Below are 21,091 nucleotides of genomic sequence, written 5' to 3'. Positions count from 1 at the left end.
AAGCCCTGGAAAAGGCCAGTGGTGCCAAGAATAAAAAAGAGGGAAATAACTCCAGAGAGGACAAGACACACTTGTTGCCTTTGTCTTTCTGGCATGGCATGGTCATTGGCAAAGAGGTCAGTCCACACAGCCTTGAATACAAACAGCAATTCTGTACAAAGCACTATTGCCATCAAGTGGTGAGATTTAAAATAAGCATCAGTACTTGACGTGATTGTGATTGCAAGCTTTATTTGTGATCAAAGCATCAGTCAGTACATACCATATGCAATAAAACAATACAAAGCAAATAAGAGATTCAGTGATTTTCTGCAATTATAATGCAAAGATTGTATTAAATAAACATAAAGAGTTGTTAGGCAAGTTAATTTTATTTGGGATTTAATAATAGTAATACCGTTTGTCTCTTCAAAACCTGTGAACACTCAGGAACCATGGGTTTCTTTAAGCAGCTAAGTATCAGAAGTTGGGACTTTTAGATAGAACTGTATATGATCAGACAGAATATAAGCCTGATAAAGAAATGCTGTTGTACCACCTGCACAAACAGCCTAGCAACACCATTTCATGCCTTGTCTCTTCGTGTTAAATCCTTACACAGATTCAGATGGTGAACTAAATCTCAGTATCACAGCAGTGTCCACCTTTATAATTTCCATTGTGATGTCCAATTTTGCTGCTAATGCAAATTACTATAATGCACTCATTTCAAGTCTTTAGAATTCACTAACATTAGTTTTTGGTTTGCTTTTATTGGTCCTCCCTGTGGTTTTTACTACATTTTGCTGAACGACGTGAGCAACAATCTGTCAAATTTGATTCTCAGGATGCTACACTGTACCTCTTAGGCTTGCAGTGTGAAGGATTTCAAGATAAAAAGCCAAGATGCTTTCTGCCACTTCCACCATGCAAATGTAGTATATGTAAATCTGGCCATTGGGTTTGTTTATGTTTAATGTAATCTGTTGGATGATGTCAAATAGATTAATAAGTAAATTTAAATTGCAGTAATAAAAGGGGTACTACTACAATTTTCTGCTTCCATTTCTTAACCCAAAGTCTACAACATATGAACATGGACTCTTACTTGCAGCACAATTTCTATTGCTTTTACACACAGTAGCATACAGAATGTTTTGTTCTAAGAAGTTCTGTAATGCTCAACTAAATCTCAAAACATAATAGAAGTGTTCCCTTTAATATAATTCATATAAAATATGCATGTAGCAAGTGGACAATACAATTGATTGCAGAGTGAGTGTACCATATAATCTTTCAGCTGCACAAATAATAACTTCATTCAACAATGCACAATCTAACACTTTTATAATATATGGCTATCATTCAATACAGGCACAGAATAACACTAATATGCATCAGGAATACACTTGTCAAGTTATTTTTGGTCAGGGTATAAAACTTAGGAGTGAAATCAGACTCCCTGCAACCATGACCAGGATAAAGATGGGCGCAAGGCAGGAGTACCCTGGACAGGGTGACAATCAATCACAGGGCTTCGGTCACCCACAGACATAGCCAGTTATGTCTGTGTAGACGCCCGGCCGGGCAATAGCACCACTGACATTTAAATACAGTTTGAGTAGGTTAAAAGAAGTAATTAGCGCCACAGTATAAAAAAAGTGTACATTTTTCAAAAGCATAAATGTTAACTACAGCAACCTTTTACAAAAAAGTGAATAAGGCATGATTATATCAGCACAGTGTTAGATTATATTCAGTGGTGTTGTCAAAGTGTCAAATAAAAAAAGTTTTATTTTGTTTTGTTTTTTTCAATGTACGTAAACAGCAAAACGTGACTTTTCTAACTCAATACCACAGTCTCTTATACATTAAGCATACTGTGCATTTACTATTACAAAATATAATTATGCCAAGCATCTTAAACTATTCAGTGAAATATTCCATTAATAAAGTCATTTAAACCGTTATGCATTTCTATGGGGCAAAGAAAACATATGAATTTAAATGTGACACTTTTGTTTACATGCACACAAAATAATAATATACTCTAATTTTGGCAAAAATCCAACCAATTAATTTAATAATAATTATAAACAAAAGTAATTTAGTATTCTGGTGAAGTCTTTTAACTGCTTAATATTTATGTGGTAGCTTTTAATGTTATACTACCCACTGTTTTATGTTCCTTTTTAATTAAAAGACAGACAGCGGCTGCATCTTAAACAACACAATACTGCATAAAAATGTACTGATTTAGAAAGCAGCAATGATGTCACTTATACATGGCAAACAAATTTGATTTCAGGATCCAATATAAAGCATCACTTGCAGCACACGGCAGAACATTTCTGATATAAAAGTGTAACATACGTTTAGATAGCTTTACTCGTCAGTAATAAACATCAGAACCAAAGTGCTCAGGTGTGCGAGCGTGGTTGAAGCCCACTGACTGAACGAAGTGACGACAGTGTTTGTGATCGGCACTATGCAGCCAAGTTTTGAAGAAGAACAATGTTGAACAATCCGGACTTAATCGACTTCATCATTTCTTCCAGTAGTTCTACCAAGCTAGAGAACCAATCCGCCTTTACTGGCCATGCTTTGCATGCAGTGTCACAAATAGATTTTGGTAATGTCTATCCTTGTATTCTGTGGTGCAGAAATCCCAGAGCCAAACTAATTATATTTCATTTATATTGCATATCTGCCCTTGAGAAAATAAGATATTAAAATTAGCATCAGTAATTGATTTTGCTTAGTTAGTACTCTGCAGTTTAAGATGCAGCAACATATATGTCGTCCTGACACTGTGTTGTGTTATGTCCAAACATAAAAACTGATTGCTGGGCTGAATTCAGGTGTCTTTTTGTATGCATGTAATTCTGTTATTTATAGCGTTTGTTTTATATATACTAAATAAAAGTAGTTTAAATACATTTATAACAAGTACAAAATCTTTTGGTTTCAAAAACAGTGAGACTTAACCCTTGTATTGTCTTAAGGGAAAACTACATTTATCATCAAACAAATTGTCCTTTTTTTGACCCCAAATATTCACCAACTTTGTGACGAATTATGTTTTTTATGCAAAATAGATCAGTGGTTTGAAATTCAATTACGCTACTTTATTTTAGAAGTTTAGTGAAGGCAGGTCATTTTGTACCCATAGGACAATGGGAGCACACAGTATGTTAAGACTGTACTAGAGTTTAAGATACTTTTCTCGTATTCATTTTAATTCATTGTAATATCCTGTGTATAATAGCGCTGAATGAGCTAGTACAGTTAAGTCTAAAGGGCAGTACTGTAAACCGATGAGTAGTATTGCAAAAGCATATTAAGGCTACAGAAATGCATGGGGTGCATTTTTTTAAATCTCAGGTGGCCCCTGTGGATGTGGAGATCTACTTGCGACCCAAGGTTTCAGCCAGCTTCTTCAGTCTCTTCTTCAGCTCTAACGGAAACTTCTCATAACACTTCTTACACACGGGCTTCATGTCAAACTCCACAAACTTGTTCCTGCAAACACACAACCAACGTGTCTGTTGTTGAAAGCCCAATTTGTAAAAGTATTGCAGAAACATGTACACTGCATAGTCAAAAGTCTGAGGACACCCAAACTTTATATAACATTAAATATACAGTATATGGGCTTTAATGAAATTGGATAGTTTGCATTTCTGAAAAGGCATTCTACATGACAGCAGGGATTCACTTCCACGGTGTTACAAATGTGTAAGTGAAGTGAAGCAATAATGTTATGCTGCGAGGCCTGTCTTTCAGACCTAACTTATCAAACTGTTTCTTTATATACCTGGCTATTTGGTGGGTACACAACTATCTGAAATGCCAATGTACAAACAATCACAAATCAAATATAAGTAGTGTGCAACTTGCATTCTATCACAATGCCTCTTTGAAAGTCAGCTAGCTGTTCAGGTCAATACATTCTACGATCAGTATCTCTCTATGGAGAATGCATGACTGCAGGCTTAATTACATGCACTTGTTATTATAGTTAACTATAATTATTAGAAGCCGTATCCACATACTTTTGATAATGCAGTGCATCTAGTAGCACATTTAGTAGCAAAAGGTCACAATCAGTTATAAGGAAATGCACTTAAAGAGTCCACATGCAAGTCAATCAAATATGTATAATACTTATGGATGCTATAAACGCAAACTGTAATAAGACAATAACAAATAAGTATTCATTAAATTGTAATTCCTGTACATTATATTGCTCCAACAAACAACAAAACATGCTAAAAATACATTCAAATCATAATGCAAGAAAAGGAAACAGAAACTGACCCATGAAAAGAAAGTGAAGATGGATGAGGATGAAAAAAATGAGGAAGGAAATAGAAGAGTTACAGACAGACAGCAGCATTCTTCTTTTTCCTTTCACGAGCATCACGTTCACGTTTAGCAAGCCGTCGTTTAAGCTCTTCAGGGAGCCGGTCGTAACAGTGCTTACAGACCGGCTTTAGGTCAACCTCTACAAACTTGTCTCTACAAGGACACCGTAAAAGCACAGTGAGCGAGCAGGAGTAGCAAGACAGAAGACAATGGACAAGAATTTTAGATTAAGTCAGAGTACAAAGTGAAGGTGTGAGGTATTGATAACAGAATGAGTAGAGAAACAGATAGGTGTGGAAATAAATATACAAAGATTAGGAGTACATAAGAACTTCCAGAATTGAGAACTAAAAGATACACTCTGAACAATGCAGCACACGAGCACACCGAGTATAAGCAAAGCAAGAGATAATTTTCCTGCATGTCTGATGTCACAGAGATTCTGATTTGTCGTTTTGGCCAGCACATGAGCACTTTCCCATGAGAGGTTACTTGGTCCAAGAAACCTCTCATAGGATGTGCTCACCAAAATATGGACCATATTTTGCCTTGACCTACACAGATTCTCTTAACTGCTATTTCAAAACTTGGAAACCACAAGCATAAAGCACTCTTGTATTTTTAAAGCGGTTCCCTGCTTGGTAGGCATGAATTATCTTTATTTTCAGATCATTAGTGAGCTGCTTCAAAGAAGCCCATGATTGCTATATGATAGTACATTTTGAATAGGTGTCCAAATGTAATAGATGAGAGCTAAAATAATAAAAATGAAGCTAATGAAATGAAGTGTTTTTTTCTGAACACTTTGTTTATAAGCAGATATAAACTCTTGGCAGTAAAATATCATTAGGTGGTGAGAAGAGAAAGAATGCATATTTTACTACTGTCAGCCAAGAACAGGAAACTGGACAGCTCATTAAAACTGGACGGTTACAATATTTAAAAAAAAATGTTTTTGATAAATCTCAGGTTTTGCCGCTGCTTTTTCACCTCACCCTACCTACGATACGGTCAGAATTTAGATGAACAGCATGAACACAATTCACTAATGTGTCATGTTAGAAAGGCATTTCAAACTGGTTTGAAAACAATACATACAAAACATGTCAGTGTAAATGAATTCCTATTCACCAGATCTAAATTTAATAAGGCATTGTTGGAACAGGGTAGAACGAGAGATTAACAGAATGAATAAGCTGCTAACTAATCTGCTGCAATTACATAATACCAGTATGTTCAAATAGACCAACAATGAAGCAATGCTGAAGCAAAATTACACACTTTTAACATAGAATTGGAGCACAGAAAGTCCTACTTTTTCTTTCAAAAGTGTGAATGCATAAAGAATAGGCGACTAACAGTAGAAGTGAGTGTGTGTTATGAGTCTGAATAAGACTTACTTGAGAGTGAGCTTGGTGTTGCAGGTGGAGCAGGAGAAGCAGTTAACACACCAGGCTTTGTTCAGTGCAGACACAACTGGAACAGAAAATAATGACTAATTAACTATTGTTAAACACTCTGCAATGTATAACTTATTCATTCTTATTTACGGCAAGCTGATCTGACAGTACGAGTGTATTGCAAAAATACTGTAACAACTTTTTTTCCCTGGGAGTATGATGTCCATTTCTTTCCACTGTTTCGTTTGAAGATGTTTATTCATTTTGTCTAAAAGTATAGTTATGACTATGAATGGCAAGGTAATATATGGAGTAGGCAGGCTGTTCCTCCCCCTACAGACACGCAGTTAGTCTATGTAAATAGTGTATTCAAATTGCACCTCTATATCCGGCCTTTGATATAAATGTGCATGGCATTTATTATGTATTTAAAAGGACTCACACAAAGAATGTGCTGAATATACACAGGAAACAAGCAAAAAGAAACAACCCATTTAGCTTACTCAATGTGACACATATTGCCGCAACTTCAATAGAATATGATATATGATAAAATGTGAAAAGCAAACATGGGTTAGGAAAGGTGCTGTTTAAATAAAAAATTATTATTACTGTGTTGCTGGTTATGTGATTTGGTATGTAAAAGTAAAGGATCCATTGTTGCTATCAAGTAAAACTAGGAGCTGTTTTGATAGGTGGAGATTCCACATCAGTAAAAGAAACTAAGGCATTACAATGACAACATTATTCTTAACAAAAAAACGTGTAAAGGCTTGTATGTTGGCATGTGTCGAAAGCCTGATCGAGCACTCCCCGATATGGTGTTGTTGCATCATAACCACATAACATTACCAGTCATTCATTTGTTATTTTTATTTCATAACAGCCCTGTAGTCCTTTATTTTTTTTGCTCGTTAATTATATTTATTTATTTTCTTTTTTGTCCAAGTGAAGCAGGTAAAATGAATGTAAACACTAGTTACCATCTCCTTCGATCACTCTGTTGCAGTGGTAGCAGACATCACCAAAAAGCTAGTGGAACAAGAACAATCAGACACTAAATTAGAACACTGTATATGACCAGTATCAACATCAGCATGAGCTAGAAAATGCACACTGCAAAATATAGTTACAATCATGCCTTAACAAAACCAGTTCATAAATGTCACATGCAAACAGGCATTAATCTCATCACTGCAAATACTGAGTTGAGGTTATAACTGCGTAGCGCCAGGTTACCTGGTTGTAGTGAGTCTCACAGTAGGCCAGGCCTTTCCTCTCATAATGCCGATGACCCAGGAAGGGTTTCTCACACTTGGCACACACAAAATGCTGCAAACACACACAGTGCCAGACATGAACACAGTGATCCCCAAAAATTCTTTTAAACAGCCAGTTTTTGTATGTTTTCCAAGTTAAACCACACTTTTGTCTGCTTTTAAAACCCTATTAATTTCATTTCCATGTTTACTGCTGCTTCATCCTGGTAGGGATGTGGTGCGCCTGGCTTTCCTGGAATCACTGCACGTTATACAGTAACAGAAAGAACAGGACGTCAATCCATTACAAGGACTAAGACACTGAAGACATGGTCAGTCATGTCTGTATTTAGATGCCGACTGGCTGATAGCACTGCTGGGGATATCAACCCCGGATCCCAGCGGGAGTGGGCTAGCGGAATTTACAGCTGCACCACCCGAGCACCCCTGTAATCTTCTTATTATTGCTATATAGATAGATATTTACCCACATAAACATGATTATTTCAAATACAGTGGGTTCTTTCACCCATGACACTTGGATATATATTTTAACCAGTAGCCAAAGGGCATCTTCCTATCTTACCATATAAAGGCATCTATTAAAGTGAATGTATGTTTTAGAGCCTGGTTGTACTAATAAGGTAAAATAAAACATAGCAGCAAGAAAGAGAAACAATACAGATACTGCACTCTATTCCTAATGCCCTCAGGTGATTTATTTATTTATGGACGGAGACCTTGTGCAGCACTGAGGAAGCACCAACCTTTTATGTTATGTATGATGGCTGAGTTCTGAATATCAATTTCAGCTTGTGCCATACAAGACAGAAATATAATTTATACTTGAGCCTTATGGATGATAAAGCTACAACTAAATGTACCTTCTTTTTTTCACACACACCTACCTCAACATGCCACTGCTTGCCCATGGCATTGACCACACGGCCTTCGATAGGTCTTCTGCAAGCTCCACAGATGGGCACGCCCATTTTGTCATGGCAAGGCAGACAGTAGAGCTCTCCTTTCAGCTCACGAGCATCTGAAGTCAGTTCCTTACTGTAGAAATATCAATGTAACATTTTAAAAGTCATAAAGAACATTATGAAACTGATATTAATATAAGCAAAGCAAGTATATTATAAACCCTAAGCTTTTGAAACCTTCTTATAAAAATGCTTTGGATTTGTCTAGTTTAAATTGAAGATCTGCTGGAGGGGTCCATTAAAGAATTATGGCCTTCTGCCTTGCCAAATATGGCCAGATGATAAATGTGTAGTCACCGGCGCCTCGTTAAATGTTAATTCGCTCTAGGTGGAAGTGTTCCCACTTATCACAGTTTCTCTATTACAGAGTTGCCGGCTCCTCTGCTGACAACCTGCTTTAAAACCTTGATGCCAGGCTCGGTTCAGTCCGGTAATCTACTGGCACATGATGCCAGCAGAAATGCTGTATCTCTTTACAGGTTTTACCAGGGAACCATTCTGGATGAGAAAAATGCCCCAGAGGCTGCGTAACAGCCCTTCTCAGGAGCTTGCCCTACATTTTGTACCCAAGCTAGGTGTGGGCTGTGCTAGTTGGTGAGGTGCAGCATCTCAACCAGAGTTGTCGAAAATGCTCCGAACAGCTTGCCATATTGTGACAACCATTTTTCATTTCTGCTCTATACCTTTTTTATCTCCTTTCTCAGATGCAGATGTTTTGTGTTTTGGTTGTTTCTGATATTTTGGCCACCCCCTTTTGGTCTACCTTGGTTAAGCATTCTGCATATTTGGTTCAGTTTCAGTTCTCGCAGGTATGGAGCTACACCTAGTGCCTTAATTGTGCATTACAGTCTTTATAAGCAAACAGAAAGGTTTCGGCAAGTAATAAAGATGCAAGAACTTTACCAAACATGCCAAATTCTGGAAAAAGGCTTGCTTTGTTCAAATTCTTAAATTCCAACTTAGCCTGAGCTGTTAGGATTTTAGAAACAGTTTTATTGCTGCCACGCTTACACACCCGCAGTTGCTGCAGTTGAAGTGGTCCGGATGGTAGGGGTCATTCTTAAAGATGAGTGGCTGCTCGTCAATGATGGCATGGCACTTCTGACAGATGTATTTTCCCAGACCTCGAGCCTTCTCCCGATTATGACACGGACGACACAGATGACTAATGAACAAACAGAAAACACCCAAATTATCATGAGGAACCAAAACTGTCTGTTGCAGTAACCTGAGCTTTAAAGAGACAATGTGAGGGATGTTGACTGAATGCACAAAAACCAACACTCATTAAAACAGCATGACTGACAAGAAGTCAGTTAATAAAATGTATCAAATTTGGAATATAGGTAAACATAAATGTCCATCATTATTACTCTTACCGGCCTGCATTTTTGACAAATCCAACGTCAGCCAAGACAGCCTGACAAATGTCACAGCAGAAGCAGTCAGGGTGCCAGCTGTTGTTCATAGCTTTAATCACACGCCCGATGATGAACTCACCTAGAGGCATAACAAAACAGATTTGCAATCAGCTGTGTCCAATCAAGAATCTGCTGTTGTCCAGACAAAATAAGTAATGCAATGGGTTATTTTTTTAGAAACAGAAATTGTGCAATCCTGTGGCCTTACGTGGCCAAAGTGGGTTAATAAAGATGAAAAAAATTCATCTTACCCTAATCTTCCAAATAATGTACTAAAAAACATTGCTATAGCTTTTCATAAGAGCAAAAAACATCTAATTTAATAATAAATTGGGCACAAAAAATGTAATTTGAATTTGAACGATGAATTGGAATTGACCAGTTACATCAGTAACATTTGTTATGTTCTAGTTATATTCTTCTTAACCTCGCATAGTATACTACACACCAATTTTGGCAATTTATTTTAACTGATAAATGACAACTAATAATATCAAACAAACCTACAATGCTCTATAAAAATTTTTTTTTCAAAACACCACATAGAAAAACAGCATAATGTAAAACATGTGACAGTAATGTAGAACAGTAAGATTTCAGAATGTAGATTTTACACTGAGTCAGCAGCCAACAGTTCATTACAAGCTCTACCTAAACATACTAATCAAAATGAATAGAGATGCCCTGAGTTTATTAAAGTGCTGACAACATTATTTTATTTTTTATAATTTATTAATCAGAGCTTTACCTTCTAAAAAAGAAAACATACAGCTCTGCATGCCTGTCATAATACTCAATACTCAATTGTAATTGCTAAACAATAAAAGAAAATCAATATATTCATATATATATATACCATCCATTAATTCATAGTATGTGTTGGAAAAGCATTTGAGAACTGCTGGCCCTGATAACGCATATACTTACCACACTGGTGACAGCAGGGGGCAAAAAGCATTTGAAAATCATGCTCGCAGTACTTCCGGCCTTCAAACTACAGAGAAAGAAAGAGAAATGTGTACTTTATTTATTTAAAAAAAGGTTTTTATTGAGGTCATAAATAAGAAGAATCTCAAAACTTTGTGTCATATTAAGACATCAATAGTATTAGCTAGATTCCAGATAAGGTGCTGCTGTACCTCATAGAAGAGCCCCTCTGGAAACTGCTGAAAGCATTGGGCACACACAAAGCACTGCTCATGGTACAACTCGCCGTTACTATTGACGATCTTTTCTGCTGGGGCAAAGCCACTCTTGCAACGTTCACATGCGGCATTCGCCAGGGCATTAGCCATATTGCTGTTTAGAAAACAAAAAAGAAAACTATTTAGTGCATTTGCTTGGTAACTATTATATCACTCAAGTACTTATTACATCCATATGAACAAAATGAATATAGTAAACAGTAAGCAAGACCATTGGCATAATATACAACAAAAATGACAATTCTGACTGATTAAACAACATACAAGAGCTTGAATTTGGGCATTGAGCACCCGGTACAATATGGTTTAGACCTGTAAAATTATTTCATAAGTAAAAAAACAAAAAAAAACCTGATTTCAATGCTTAATATTTCAATCATTCATTATTTATATAATAGAAATGCCTTAAGTTCTCCTGTTTGGCAAAGAGAAATAAACAAAAAGCCAGACACAGTCTTCAGTGTCCAGGCCCTGTCTTGTGCAAGTAAGCTTGTTCCATTGAAAAGCTCTGATTCAGACATGGGAGGGCTCACTGGAGGCTTAAAACACCAGAGTGAATGCAAATGTTCAGTCCAAAAATGTAATTAAAGCTTTATTGTTACCCACTGTTCCACTGTATACTATTTGTCAAGGAACACTGGTGATTCTGACTTCCAGGAATCAATGAGCACACATAAAAATCAATGAGCACCAATTTTATTACTCTGGCTAAATGGCTTTTATCATCAAATGTTAAATAGAGAACATTGTGTTTCTAGAGTCCTGAAAACATTTTTATCTAAATTCTATTAATTTATTTTGTTACCATCATTAAACTGACCAACACAGATTGTGTCTTGGTCTCAGTACTGCAGAACTGAACTGAACTTATGGTGAGATATTATTCAACAACAACCAAAATCTGGTCTAACATGACATGTAACCCTGTCCACAGTCAAGACAGCTTCACATCAACATGAATTTGTTGAAGTGAATTCTGGGTTTTCATAAAACGTAACAAAATCCGCTGCTGGTTTTACCTCGATCAGCCAAGTTTCTGACACATACTTGAGATGTTAGTACTGTCAGCATACTCTACAGGGCTGAGGGCTGATTGTTTTGGGTCAATTTTACGGTGCAACAATAAATTGCATCCTAGAGGTTGTGCTAAAGAGTTTTGAGGTATTCTTTATTCTTTAATATTCCAATTACAGCAATGCATCACTGGCAGGAAAACAGCCCCAAAGTATAATACTCCCACCACAATATGTGACAGTAGGTGTAGTTTTGTTGGGCTTGAATGTCTTACATTTACTCATCCAGACAAAAAGACCACTTTTCCTTGTACATTGTAGTTTGAAGACAAGAACTGAAGTCACTTAGAAATAACTTCAATTTACTACAAATGTTTGTAATAATGTACGTTGATATATGTATATTTCTGACCCAGCAGGTTGTCACAATAAAAATGAGGAAATAACATGTTTTTGTTTTTTTAACCATGTATGTGTTTAAATTATCCAATTAGACATTCCATGAAATACATGTTCCTTACAAGTGTACGTAAACTTAAGCTTTAACTTTATCGTATTATAAAAGGCATATATCATTATAACCATGGTACTTATACATCAGAATGTATACGAAAAAGAAACCAAAGAATACATTAAACATATATACACACAGTTTACGTTCTATTAATATATTAATTGCTTAATTTACTTTTTGTGTTATATTATAAAATTATAAAGTTGTATTTATAAATCATGTAAGTATACATTACACTACAATTACATTATAAACTAAAATTATACATGTTACTGTTGTTCTTGCCCACCTTTTAATCATATTTATAATGTTCACCATATTAAAAAAAAAAAAATCACTTTACATTTTCATTGTAATTCTCTAGTAAGTTTATCCTTCATTCAAGTATCTGAATTTTTTCATGAAAAGATATCCTACAATATTAAAACATTTGTATAAGTAACTAAAAAGGTAAATTGCTGTCATATATTCACATTAAATGTTTAGCTAAATTTGCTGCCATCGCTGGTAAGAATATTTCATCTACTGCTCTATTTACACACTATTGTTAAACTTTTCTTAAAATTAGTAAACATCTAAACCTTAAATCCGCATTAGTTACATTAAATGACGTGAACTGTACTGTGCGGGTGAACATCTGGCCAAATAAGGCAGTTTCCTCCCAAGTAAAACATATGGCTGTATTTCAAATAGACACGTAATACACTACACTGTGTGTAAAATTCCATTCCTAGTAAGCCTACTTAGTGCACTTCTATGTGTTGTATCAAGCTGTTTGGGATTCTGCACTCATAAGTAACCGCTCAGCTCTAGCTAGGTGGCAGCTATTTGGAATGCTGCCTGGAAAAAAAATGTAGCTGGAAGGCACAATAACTAGCGGACTGGAGATGTTCATTTGACTAAACATTAAACATTAATGGCTATACAACCTAGTTTTATACTTTTTGAAGCAAATGCGTAAACTATACGTGGTGAGAATTGAAAAGAGAGTTGAGTTTAGTTAGTACTGACAGAGTACTTAGCATCGCTGGCTAGAAAACGAGAAGTGTAGCGTAAGCTCTGTAGAATGTCAGTAAGTTAACCGTGGCTTACCTGCCCGTCATTTCTGACACACCCAGCATCCCCTATTACACAGCTAATTCGGGTGGACTCTCAAGATTCGACAGCTTTACATGAAGCAGTTCCTAGAAAAAAAGCGCAACAGCTTTCAGCAGCGAAACCGTTTTTTTCTCAGCACTTTTCTATGGAGAATGCGGGACTTGCTCTGTCCCACCCTTCCTGCTGCATTGCTCAGCAAGGGAGCGTCAACAAAGTTCAATCCGAGCACAAATGCGGATCTTATCCCTCGATTGAGGGAGCGTCCTCAAATAAGCTCGATTCATTAGCTGCCTAAACCGAATCTTTTTTATGAATCAATTGTTTGTTTGTTTTATTAGGATTTTTACGTCATGTTTTACACTTTGGTTACATTCATGACAGGAACGGTAGTTACTCATTACACAAAGTTCATCAGTTCACACAAGGTTATATCGAACACAATCATGGACAATTTAGTATCTTCAATTCACCTCACTTGCATGTCTTTGGGCTGTGGGAGGAAACCGGAGCACCTGGAGTAAACCCTCGCAGACACGGGGAGAACATGCAAACTCCACACAGAAAGTGTCTGACCCAGACCCAGAACCTTCTTGCTATGAGGTGACAGTGCTACCCACTAAGCCACCATGTCGCCCAGGAATCAATTGAGCTGATTCACAAGTTTAGCTAAATCGTGTTTGTAGTGTCTGCTAGTGGTGTGCGATACTGCAAAATTTGGTATCAATCCGATACCGAGTAAATACAGGGCCAGTATCGCCGATACAGATACGAGACCTTTTAATAATTAAGGTGGATGCATCATCAAATTGCTAAATCTGAATGAATGTTCATGACCTTTAAGTGTAATATTGTAATACATTTTTGTAAGTAGCTGCTCTCAGTAGGGTTGTAGATAAAATCAGTTGTTTAAAGCGGTTCGATTTCTTGTTTCTGGTGCTTTACTTTCTCACAACGTTACCATCATGGCCATCAAGTAGCTAACTCATTCATACCACTTAGTTGTGTTTGCTGGGTGATTACATTTGTAAATTTTTAATAGTGACCGAATATATGTGTCCTTGTAATTTAAAATAAAAAATCTATGCTATTCTGTTTACAATTATCAGCACAAAGTCAAAAGAAAAGAGCATTTACTCACCAAAACACAAACACACGAAATAAGAGCCTCACTAGCACGCATGCTCCTTTGGCGTAAGTTGCGCAAAGTGCGTAAGTTGCGTCCGTACTTTACGTAGGTCTAGTTTACACTATTATTTCCATAAAATTGATCCTATTTCTGTTTCTGCAAAGCAAAGTATTCAAAAACTTACATCTTCCAATGCCTAGCAACGTACTGACGTCTGTTAGGATTTTAACAACATAATAACGTGACGGTACCACAACAAAACACAGCAGATCAGGAGGGGAGCAGTAATGTGTGCATGTTAGATGTGAGAGGAGCTGCTACTGTCTGTACACACATGGTGTTTACTTTTTGATGAAACGGGAGAAACGTGCTGAATGTTGCCGAGAAAAAGTACAACTAAAGTATCGATCCCATCACACTAGTATCGATCCGATACCAATACCAACGTTGGTATCGATAATATCGATATTTGGATTGATTCTCCCACCACTAGTGTCCGCGTTTCGCCCATGTTGGATCTATAAGAACCTGAACGATCTGAAAAGATTTTGATTTGAGGAGTTCTCTCATTTCTTCATCGGTTTTTCCACTTTCACGAAACATTGTAGAAGACCTAAATCTAAATTTACTGTTTAATTTGCAACTGGTTTCATAATAAAAAACGTTGTCATTGCTTTTGTAACCTGTTGTTTAACTAATGACAGTTACAGTTTACAAATTTATAATATAATAAATAAATAAATATAATAAAATTCTCAAGTACAACTTTTTAATATAGTTACATTTGGTCCTATGTGATATACAAAATCCCCTCATTTACCAATAGCAAAACTGCAACATTACTGAAAGCTACTGCTAAATTTATATCTTTAGAAATATTATTTCTAAAATTTCTAAAGATATAAGATATATGCCCCCCCCCAGTTACGCCACTGATGCAGCTGAAACAGCAGAACTTAATCATTAGGAGTGGTGTCCAGACACTTTAGACCATTTAGACTGTAAAGGTACATTTTTGGTATAAAGTTGAAAATAAAAATACGCAATAAAAATTGAATCCAAACATTATTCACAAATTATTCAGTGAATTGACTCATTCAATGGAAATTATTGTTAATTTCAGGCAAACGCTATTTGCAACCACTGGATGGCAGTGTAATATATAAAAAGATGGTCGATATAACAGAGTTTTTATAGTTTTATAGCATAAATTTATAGTATTCATTTCCTTGGTGTAATTACCTATTTTTATGTAGCGTTTTATACGTTAACATGTTATAATGTGTCAAAATTGCCAACAAATTTATCACAGCAGCTTGTTTTTCCTTTTCAGGTGTTAAACAGATGTTTGTTATATGTGGCAGCATCTGCTTTGCTCTTTTGATGGATATAGATGTTGTAATAATTGCATGTCGTTCTTGCTTTATTAGTAATCACACAGTTCCAGAACAAGTTAGTGTCACTATGCGGGATAAACTGGTACCCTTTTAGGGTGTGTTTCCACCCTGCATCTAGTACACATACTTGTTAAAACATACTACATTTTTTGTTACTAAGTACTGTAACCTGTTTTTGACATGGACTAATAATTGATCACATCTCTATGTGAGTGACACAAATGTACGCTTCCTAATTAATATTCATGATCACATAAAACAGTCCAATTACTGTCTGGCCCAGGGGTAGCAAGATGAAATGAGATGATAATGTCAAATAAAAAGGAGCTTCATACCACCATCATTCACATTACATCAAGGACATTGCTGTGTGCTGATTAATCACATGACCATTAGCTGACCACCAGTACAATTTTATGTGCACAGAAATGAATTTCTCAGAGCCACTGTCAGACCTAACGCTGGTACAGTGAGACCTGGCGCAGGACAATGCCCGATCTTATGTGGCCAGAGTGTGTAGACAGTTCCTGGATGATGATGGCACTGGTGCCACTGACTGGCCCTCACAATCCCCAGGTCTAAAGAAAATTGAGAACCTTTGGGACATTATGTTACAGTGAATCTTATGGCATCATGTAGCGCCACATACTGTCCATGATGCTCTGATCCAGGCCTGGGAGGAGATCCTCCAGGACACCAAATTGGATCAGCCTGTGATTTCAATTTTTTACTTTGAGTTTTGGTGTGATTTTGAATCCAGGCCTCAATGAAATCCAAGTCGTGATCTTAACCCCAACTCGCATATGTCTATTTTATCACTGTTTTATCCTGGTTATGGTTACAGTCAGAGTCAGAGTCAGAGTCAGAGAGGTTTTATTGTCATTTCAGCTACATACAAGTACATATTGAAACGAAACAGCGTTCCTCTAGGATCACGGTGTAACACGGTACAAAAAGTGCAAGACAATACAAAACAGTGCAAATACAACAATAATACAAAAAATCCTATAATAAATAACTACAAAAGATATTCCTTATTATCCCTAATCTAAACAAGTAATTAGAACACAGGACTAAAGACAAGTGTTAGTACATGATGGTGAATAGATGGTACAATGGTTCCTGAGGTAGTGACATGTTGTACATTAGCAGCGTAAAATTGGCAATGCAGATAAGGTGCCTAAAAAGTAAATATGGTGCAAAATACAAGTAAGGTGCAGAAATTATTGTGCATTTCCAGGAGGTGTGCAAAAATGCAAGTAACATAGTCAAAAATGCAAGTAACAGTCAATACAGTTCAGTGTGGCAGCAGAAAATGTCCGGAGGAAATTGTTACAGTACTGAGTTTAGGAGTCTGATTGCTTGTGGGATAAAACTGTTACACAGTCTGGTTGTGTTAGTCCGGATGCTGCGGTATCGTCTCCCAGACGGGAGCAGAGTAAAAAGTCCATGTGATGGATGGGTTGGATCGTCCACAATGCTGAGAGCTTTGCGGATGCAGCGGGTGTTAAAAATGTCCGTGAGAGATGGAAGAGCGACCCCGATGATCTTTTCAGCTGTCCTCACTACTCGCTGGAGAGTCTTACGGTCCGACGCAGTACAATTTCCGAACCAGACAGTGATGCAGCCGCTCAGGATGCTCTCGATTGTTCCTCTGTAGAACGTGGTGAGAATGGGGGGTGGCAGATGAGCTTTCCTCAGTCTTCTCAAAAAGTAGAGACGCTGCTGGGCTTTCTTGGTGATGGAACTGGTGTTAAGGGTCCAGGTGAGATTCTCCTCCAGATGAACACCGAGAAATTTGGTGCTCTTGACGATCTCAACAGATGAGCCGTCGATGTGCAGTGGGGAGTGGTCCCTTAGTGTCTTTCTAAAGTCAATGACCATCTCTTTGGTTTTATCCACATTCAGAGACAGGTTGTTGACTTGGCACCAGTCCGTTAGATGTTGTACCTCCTCTCTGTACGCTGACTCATCGTTGTTGCTGATGAGTCCCACCACAGTTGTGTCGTCTGCAAACTTAACGATGGAATTCGTGCTGTGCATCGCTGTACAGTCGTGCGTAAGCAGAGTAAACAGCAGTGGACTGAGCACACAGCCTTGGGGAGCGCCGGTGCTCAGTGTGGTGGTGCTGGAGGTGGTCTTACCGATCCGGACGGACTGAGGTCTCTCAGTCAAGAAGTCCAGGATCCAGTTGCAGAGAGAGGTGTTCAGGCCCAGCGTGCTCAGCTTTCCAATTAGATGCTGAGGAATGATGGTGTTGAATGCTGAGCTAAAGTCTATGAACAGCATCCTGACATAAGTGTTCTTTCTGTCCAGGTGTGTAGAAGCCAGGTGAAGTGTAGTGGATATGGCGTCGTCCGTTGAGCGGTTAGGACGGTACGCAAACTGCAGTGGGTCCATGGTGGGAGGCAGTAGTGTCTTAATATGCCTCATGACTAGTTTCTCGAAGCACTTCGTGATGATAGGCGTGAGTGCTACGGGACGATAGTCATTGAAGCATGACACAGATGACTTCTTTGGCACGGGTACGATGGTGGTCGTCTTGAGGCACGTTGGAACGATGGCGCTGCTCAGGGAGATGTTGAAGATGTCAGTGAATACATCTGCCAGCTGGTCTGCACATCCTTTGAGCACTCGGCCAGGAATGTTGTCTGGTCCAGAAGCTTTCCGTGGGTTGACTCTGTGCAGAGTTCTCCTCACGTCCGCTGTGGAGAGACGAAGCACCTGGTCGTCACAAGGTGGGATCGTCTTCCTCGCCAACATGTTGTTCTGCGCCTCGAACCGAGCGTAGAAGTCATTCAGCGCATCTGGAAGGGAGGCATCACTGTCACAGACGGGTGGAGTCGTCCTGTAGTTGGTGATGGCCTGGATGCCCTGCCACAAGCGCCAGTGGGTCAGAACATTTTGTAAACAAGAATGAGGAAAAATGTCTCCATTAACTGTCAATCATGCAACAGAGTTTGGTAAATAGATACTTTTGTAAGGCACACCTTTTTTAAAAGGACTGTAAATTCCACAAAGAAAGAAATGCAAGAACGATCACATAATGAATTTCTCCAGCAAGAATCCTGTTTTTGCAAATATAATCTTCCCTCAGTGCTCTGTATGTATGATAAATTGCTCAATTGAAAGTGAGAGGGACACGGTGTGCCAGATGCCAGCGTTCTCCTACAGGCTTTAATAATGCAGCTCGATATGTCTCTGAAGAGCAGTAACGTGGCCTTTGCTGCTCAATAATGGGGACTGAAAAATGTTCCACTGTGTCAGAAACTTAAAATGTACTGGACATTATGGTCACAGTGGACATTATCCTCTGGAGAGAAGCAGATGATGTAATATGGGTAAAAGAAACACACACACACACACACTGAACCTAATCTAGAAATCACAGAGGGAAATATCCATACTACAAACCAAGACTGATTAAATCTACATATTTATACAGTGATGTTGAAAATATTTTTTGTTCCCTTTGTTACTGTTTGTCACAGTGAATGATTTAGGTTTACTGGACAAACCATTACACAGAGAACATCAGTAAAATCAAGTTTTGCAAAACATAATTTTACATTTATTTCACAAACAAATATACACCGATCAGCCATAACATTAAAGCCACCTCTTTGTTTCTACACTCACTGTCCATTTTATCAGCTCCACTTACCATATAGGAGCACTTTGTAGTTTTACAACTACTGACTGTAGTCCATCTTTTTTCTACATGCTGTTTTAGCCTGCTTTCACCCTGTTTTTCACTGGTCAGGACTCCCACAGGACCAGGTATTATTTGGGTGGTGGATGATTCTCAGCATTGCAGTGACACTGACATGGTGGTGGTGTGTTAGTGTGTAATGTGCTGGTATGAGTGGATAAGACACAGCAGTGCTGATGGAGTTTTTAAACACCTCACTGTCACTGCTGGACTGAGAATAGTCCACCAACCAAAAATATATCCAGCCAACAGTGCCCTGTGACCACAGATGAATGTCTAGAAGATGACCAACTCAAACAGCAGCAATAGATGAGCGATCATCTCTGACTTTACATCTACAAGGTGGACCAACTAGGTAGGAGTGTCTAGTAGAGTGGACAGTGAGTGGACACGGTATTTAAAAACTCCAGCAGTGCTGCTGTGTCTTATTCACTCATACCAGCACAACACACACTAAGACACCACTACCAGTGTCACTGCAGTGCTGAGAATGATCCACCACCTAAATAATACCTGCTCTGTAGTGGTCCTGTGGGGGTCCTGACCATTGAAGAACAGGGTGAAAGCAGGCTAAAAAAGTATGTAGAGAAACAGATGGACTACAGTCATTATTGAGAAATTGGAGACAGCTTCAAAACATTAGATGTCCAAATTACATTAAAGGCATTTTAGCTCACTCTCCTTTTAGCCATAAACTCTTAGATAAGCCATAAGCTTGTTTGGGATCAGGCGACAGCATCATCACTGATCCAATAAACTTTAATTCTTTTTTACTGTCAATCCTTTAGATCTGAACTGTGTTTTGCATCACAATCCTGTTGCATAATCCAATTACACCTTAGATTCAGCACATGAAGAGATGACCTTTCATACTTCTTAAAAAATGTTCTAATCTTTCAAAATTGGCAAGTTGTTCAGATTGAATTAATTTAGTCTGTATAAAATGTCTTTTTGCAAATGTCAAATGAGCACTGATGTTACTTCTGGTTAACAGTGGTTCCGTTTTTACTGCCCACCATCCCCAATGAATTCCACTTATGACTCTTCCTTTTTATATAAAGAAGTGATTAACATTGGCTCTAGCTGAGGCGAGTGACATCTGCAGTTCTTTAGGTGTTTTTCTGGCTCTTTTTGTAACTTGCTGGATAAGCTGTTGCTGAGCATTTAAATGACATTTTAGCACGCTCAGCATGATAAGTCGCTAGCAAACTAGCGCCGAGATTCTGAACTCCCAGGTTTGAGTCTTGGCTCTGCTACCGGTCGGCTGGGCGCCCTCTAGCAGGCATAATTGGCTAATGTCTGCAGCAGACAAACTGGCCTCCAATCTGCTAGAGTAGGAAATGACAAGTTTAACAGATGGGTGGGGAAAGGAACCTGGTTGCCCAGGGCACTTGCACAGCAGTGGAGGAGCGCAGAGGTCGGGGCGTGGCTGTCAGTGCGCGAAGCCGGCTTCACACACAAATCCACCAATGTGTGGGTGTATAAGAAGGGATCAGCAGACTGTGCACACATTGGAGGTAGTGTGTCAATCAAGTCACCCCCTTCTTGGGCACCACTTGGGGTCCCCAGCAGCAGATTGACTATGCTAAATTGGGAGAAAAATAGGGTAAATG

At 38.2% G+C, this 21,091-nt stretch overlaps 1 protein-coding gene across 1 annotated transcript; it reads right to left on the bottom strand.

The window, feature by feature from the left end:
• Positions 1–214: 214 nt before the first annotated feature.
• On the bottom strand, positions 215–13,375 carry lims1 (LIM and senescent cell antigen-like domains 1). Its single transcript, XM_063012801.1, has 10 exons — positions 13,238–13,375; positions 10,553–10,712; positions 10,341–10,407; positions 9,372–9,492; positions 9,008–9,157; positions 7,915–8,065; positions 6,987–7,079; positions 6,731–6,779; positions 5,748–5,823; positions 215–3,501 (listed from the first exon to the last, which is right to left on the bottom strand). The coding sequence occupies exons 1-10, from the start codon at positions 13,264–13,266 to the stop codon at positions 3,387–3,389; spliced, it is 1,011 nt and encodes a 336-aa protein (XP_062868871.1). The 5' UTR covers positions 13,267–13,375; the 3' UTR covers positions 215–3,386.
• Between the last annotated feature and the right edge of the window lie 7,716 nt (positions 13,376–21,091).

Source organism: Trichomycterus rosablanca, chromosome 17, assembly GCF_030014385.1.
Source record: "Trichomycterus rosablanca isolate fTriRos1 chromosome 17, fTriRos1.hap1, whole genome shotgun sequence".
Taxonomy (NCBI): Eukaryota; Metazoa; Chordata; class Actinopteri; order Siluriformes; family Trichomycteridae; genus Trichomycterus; species Trichomycterus rosablanca.
Note: the sequence above shows the minus strand (reverse complement) of the source record. Positions and strands in the feature narration are given on the sequence as shown.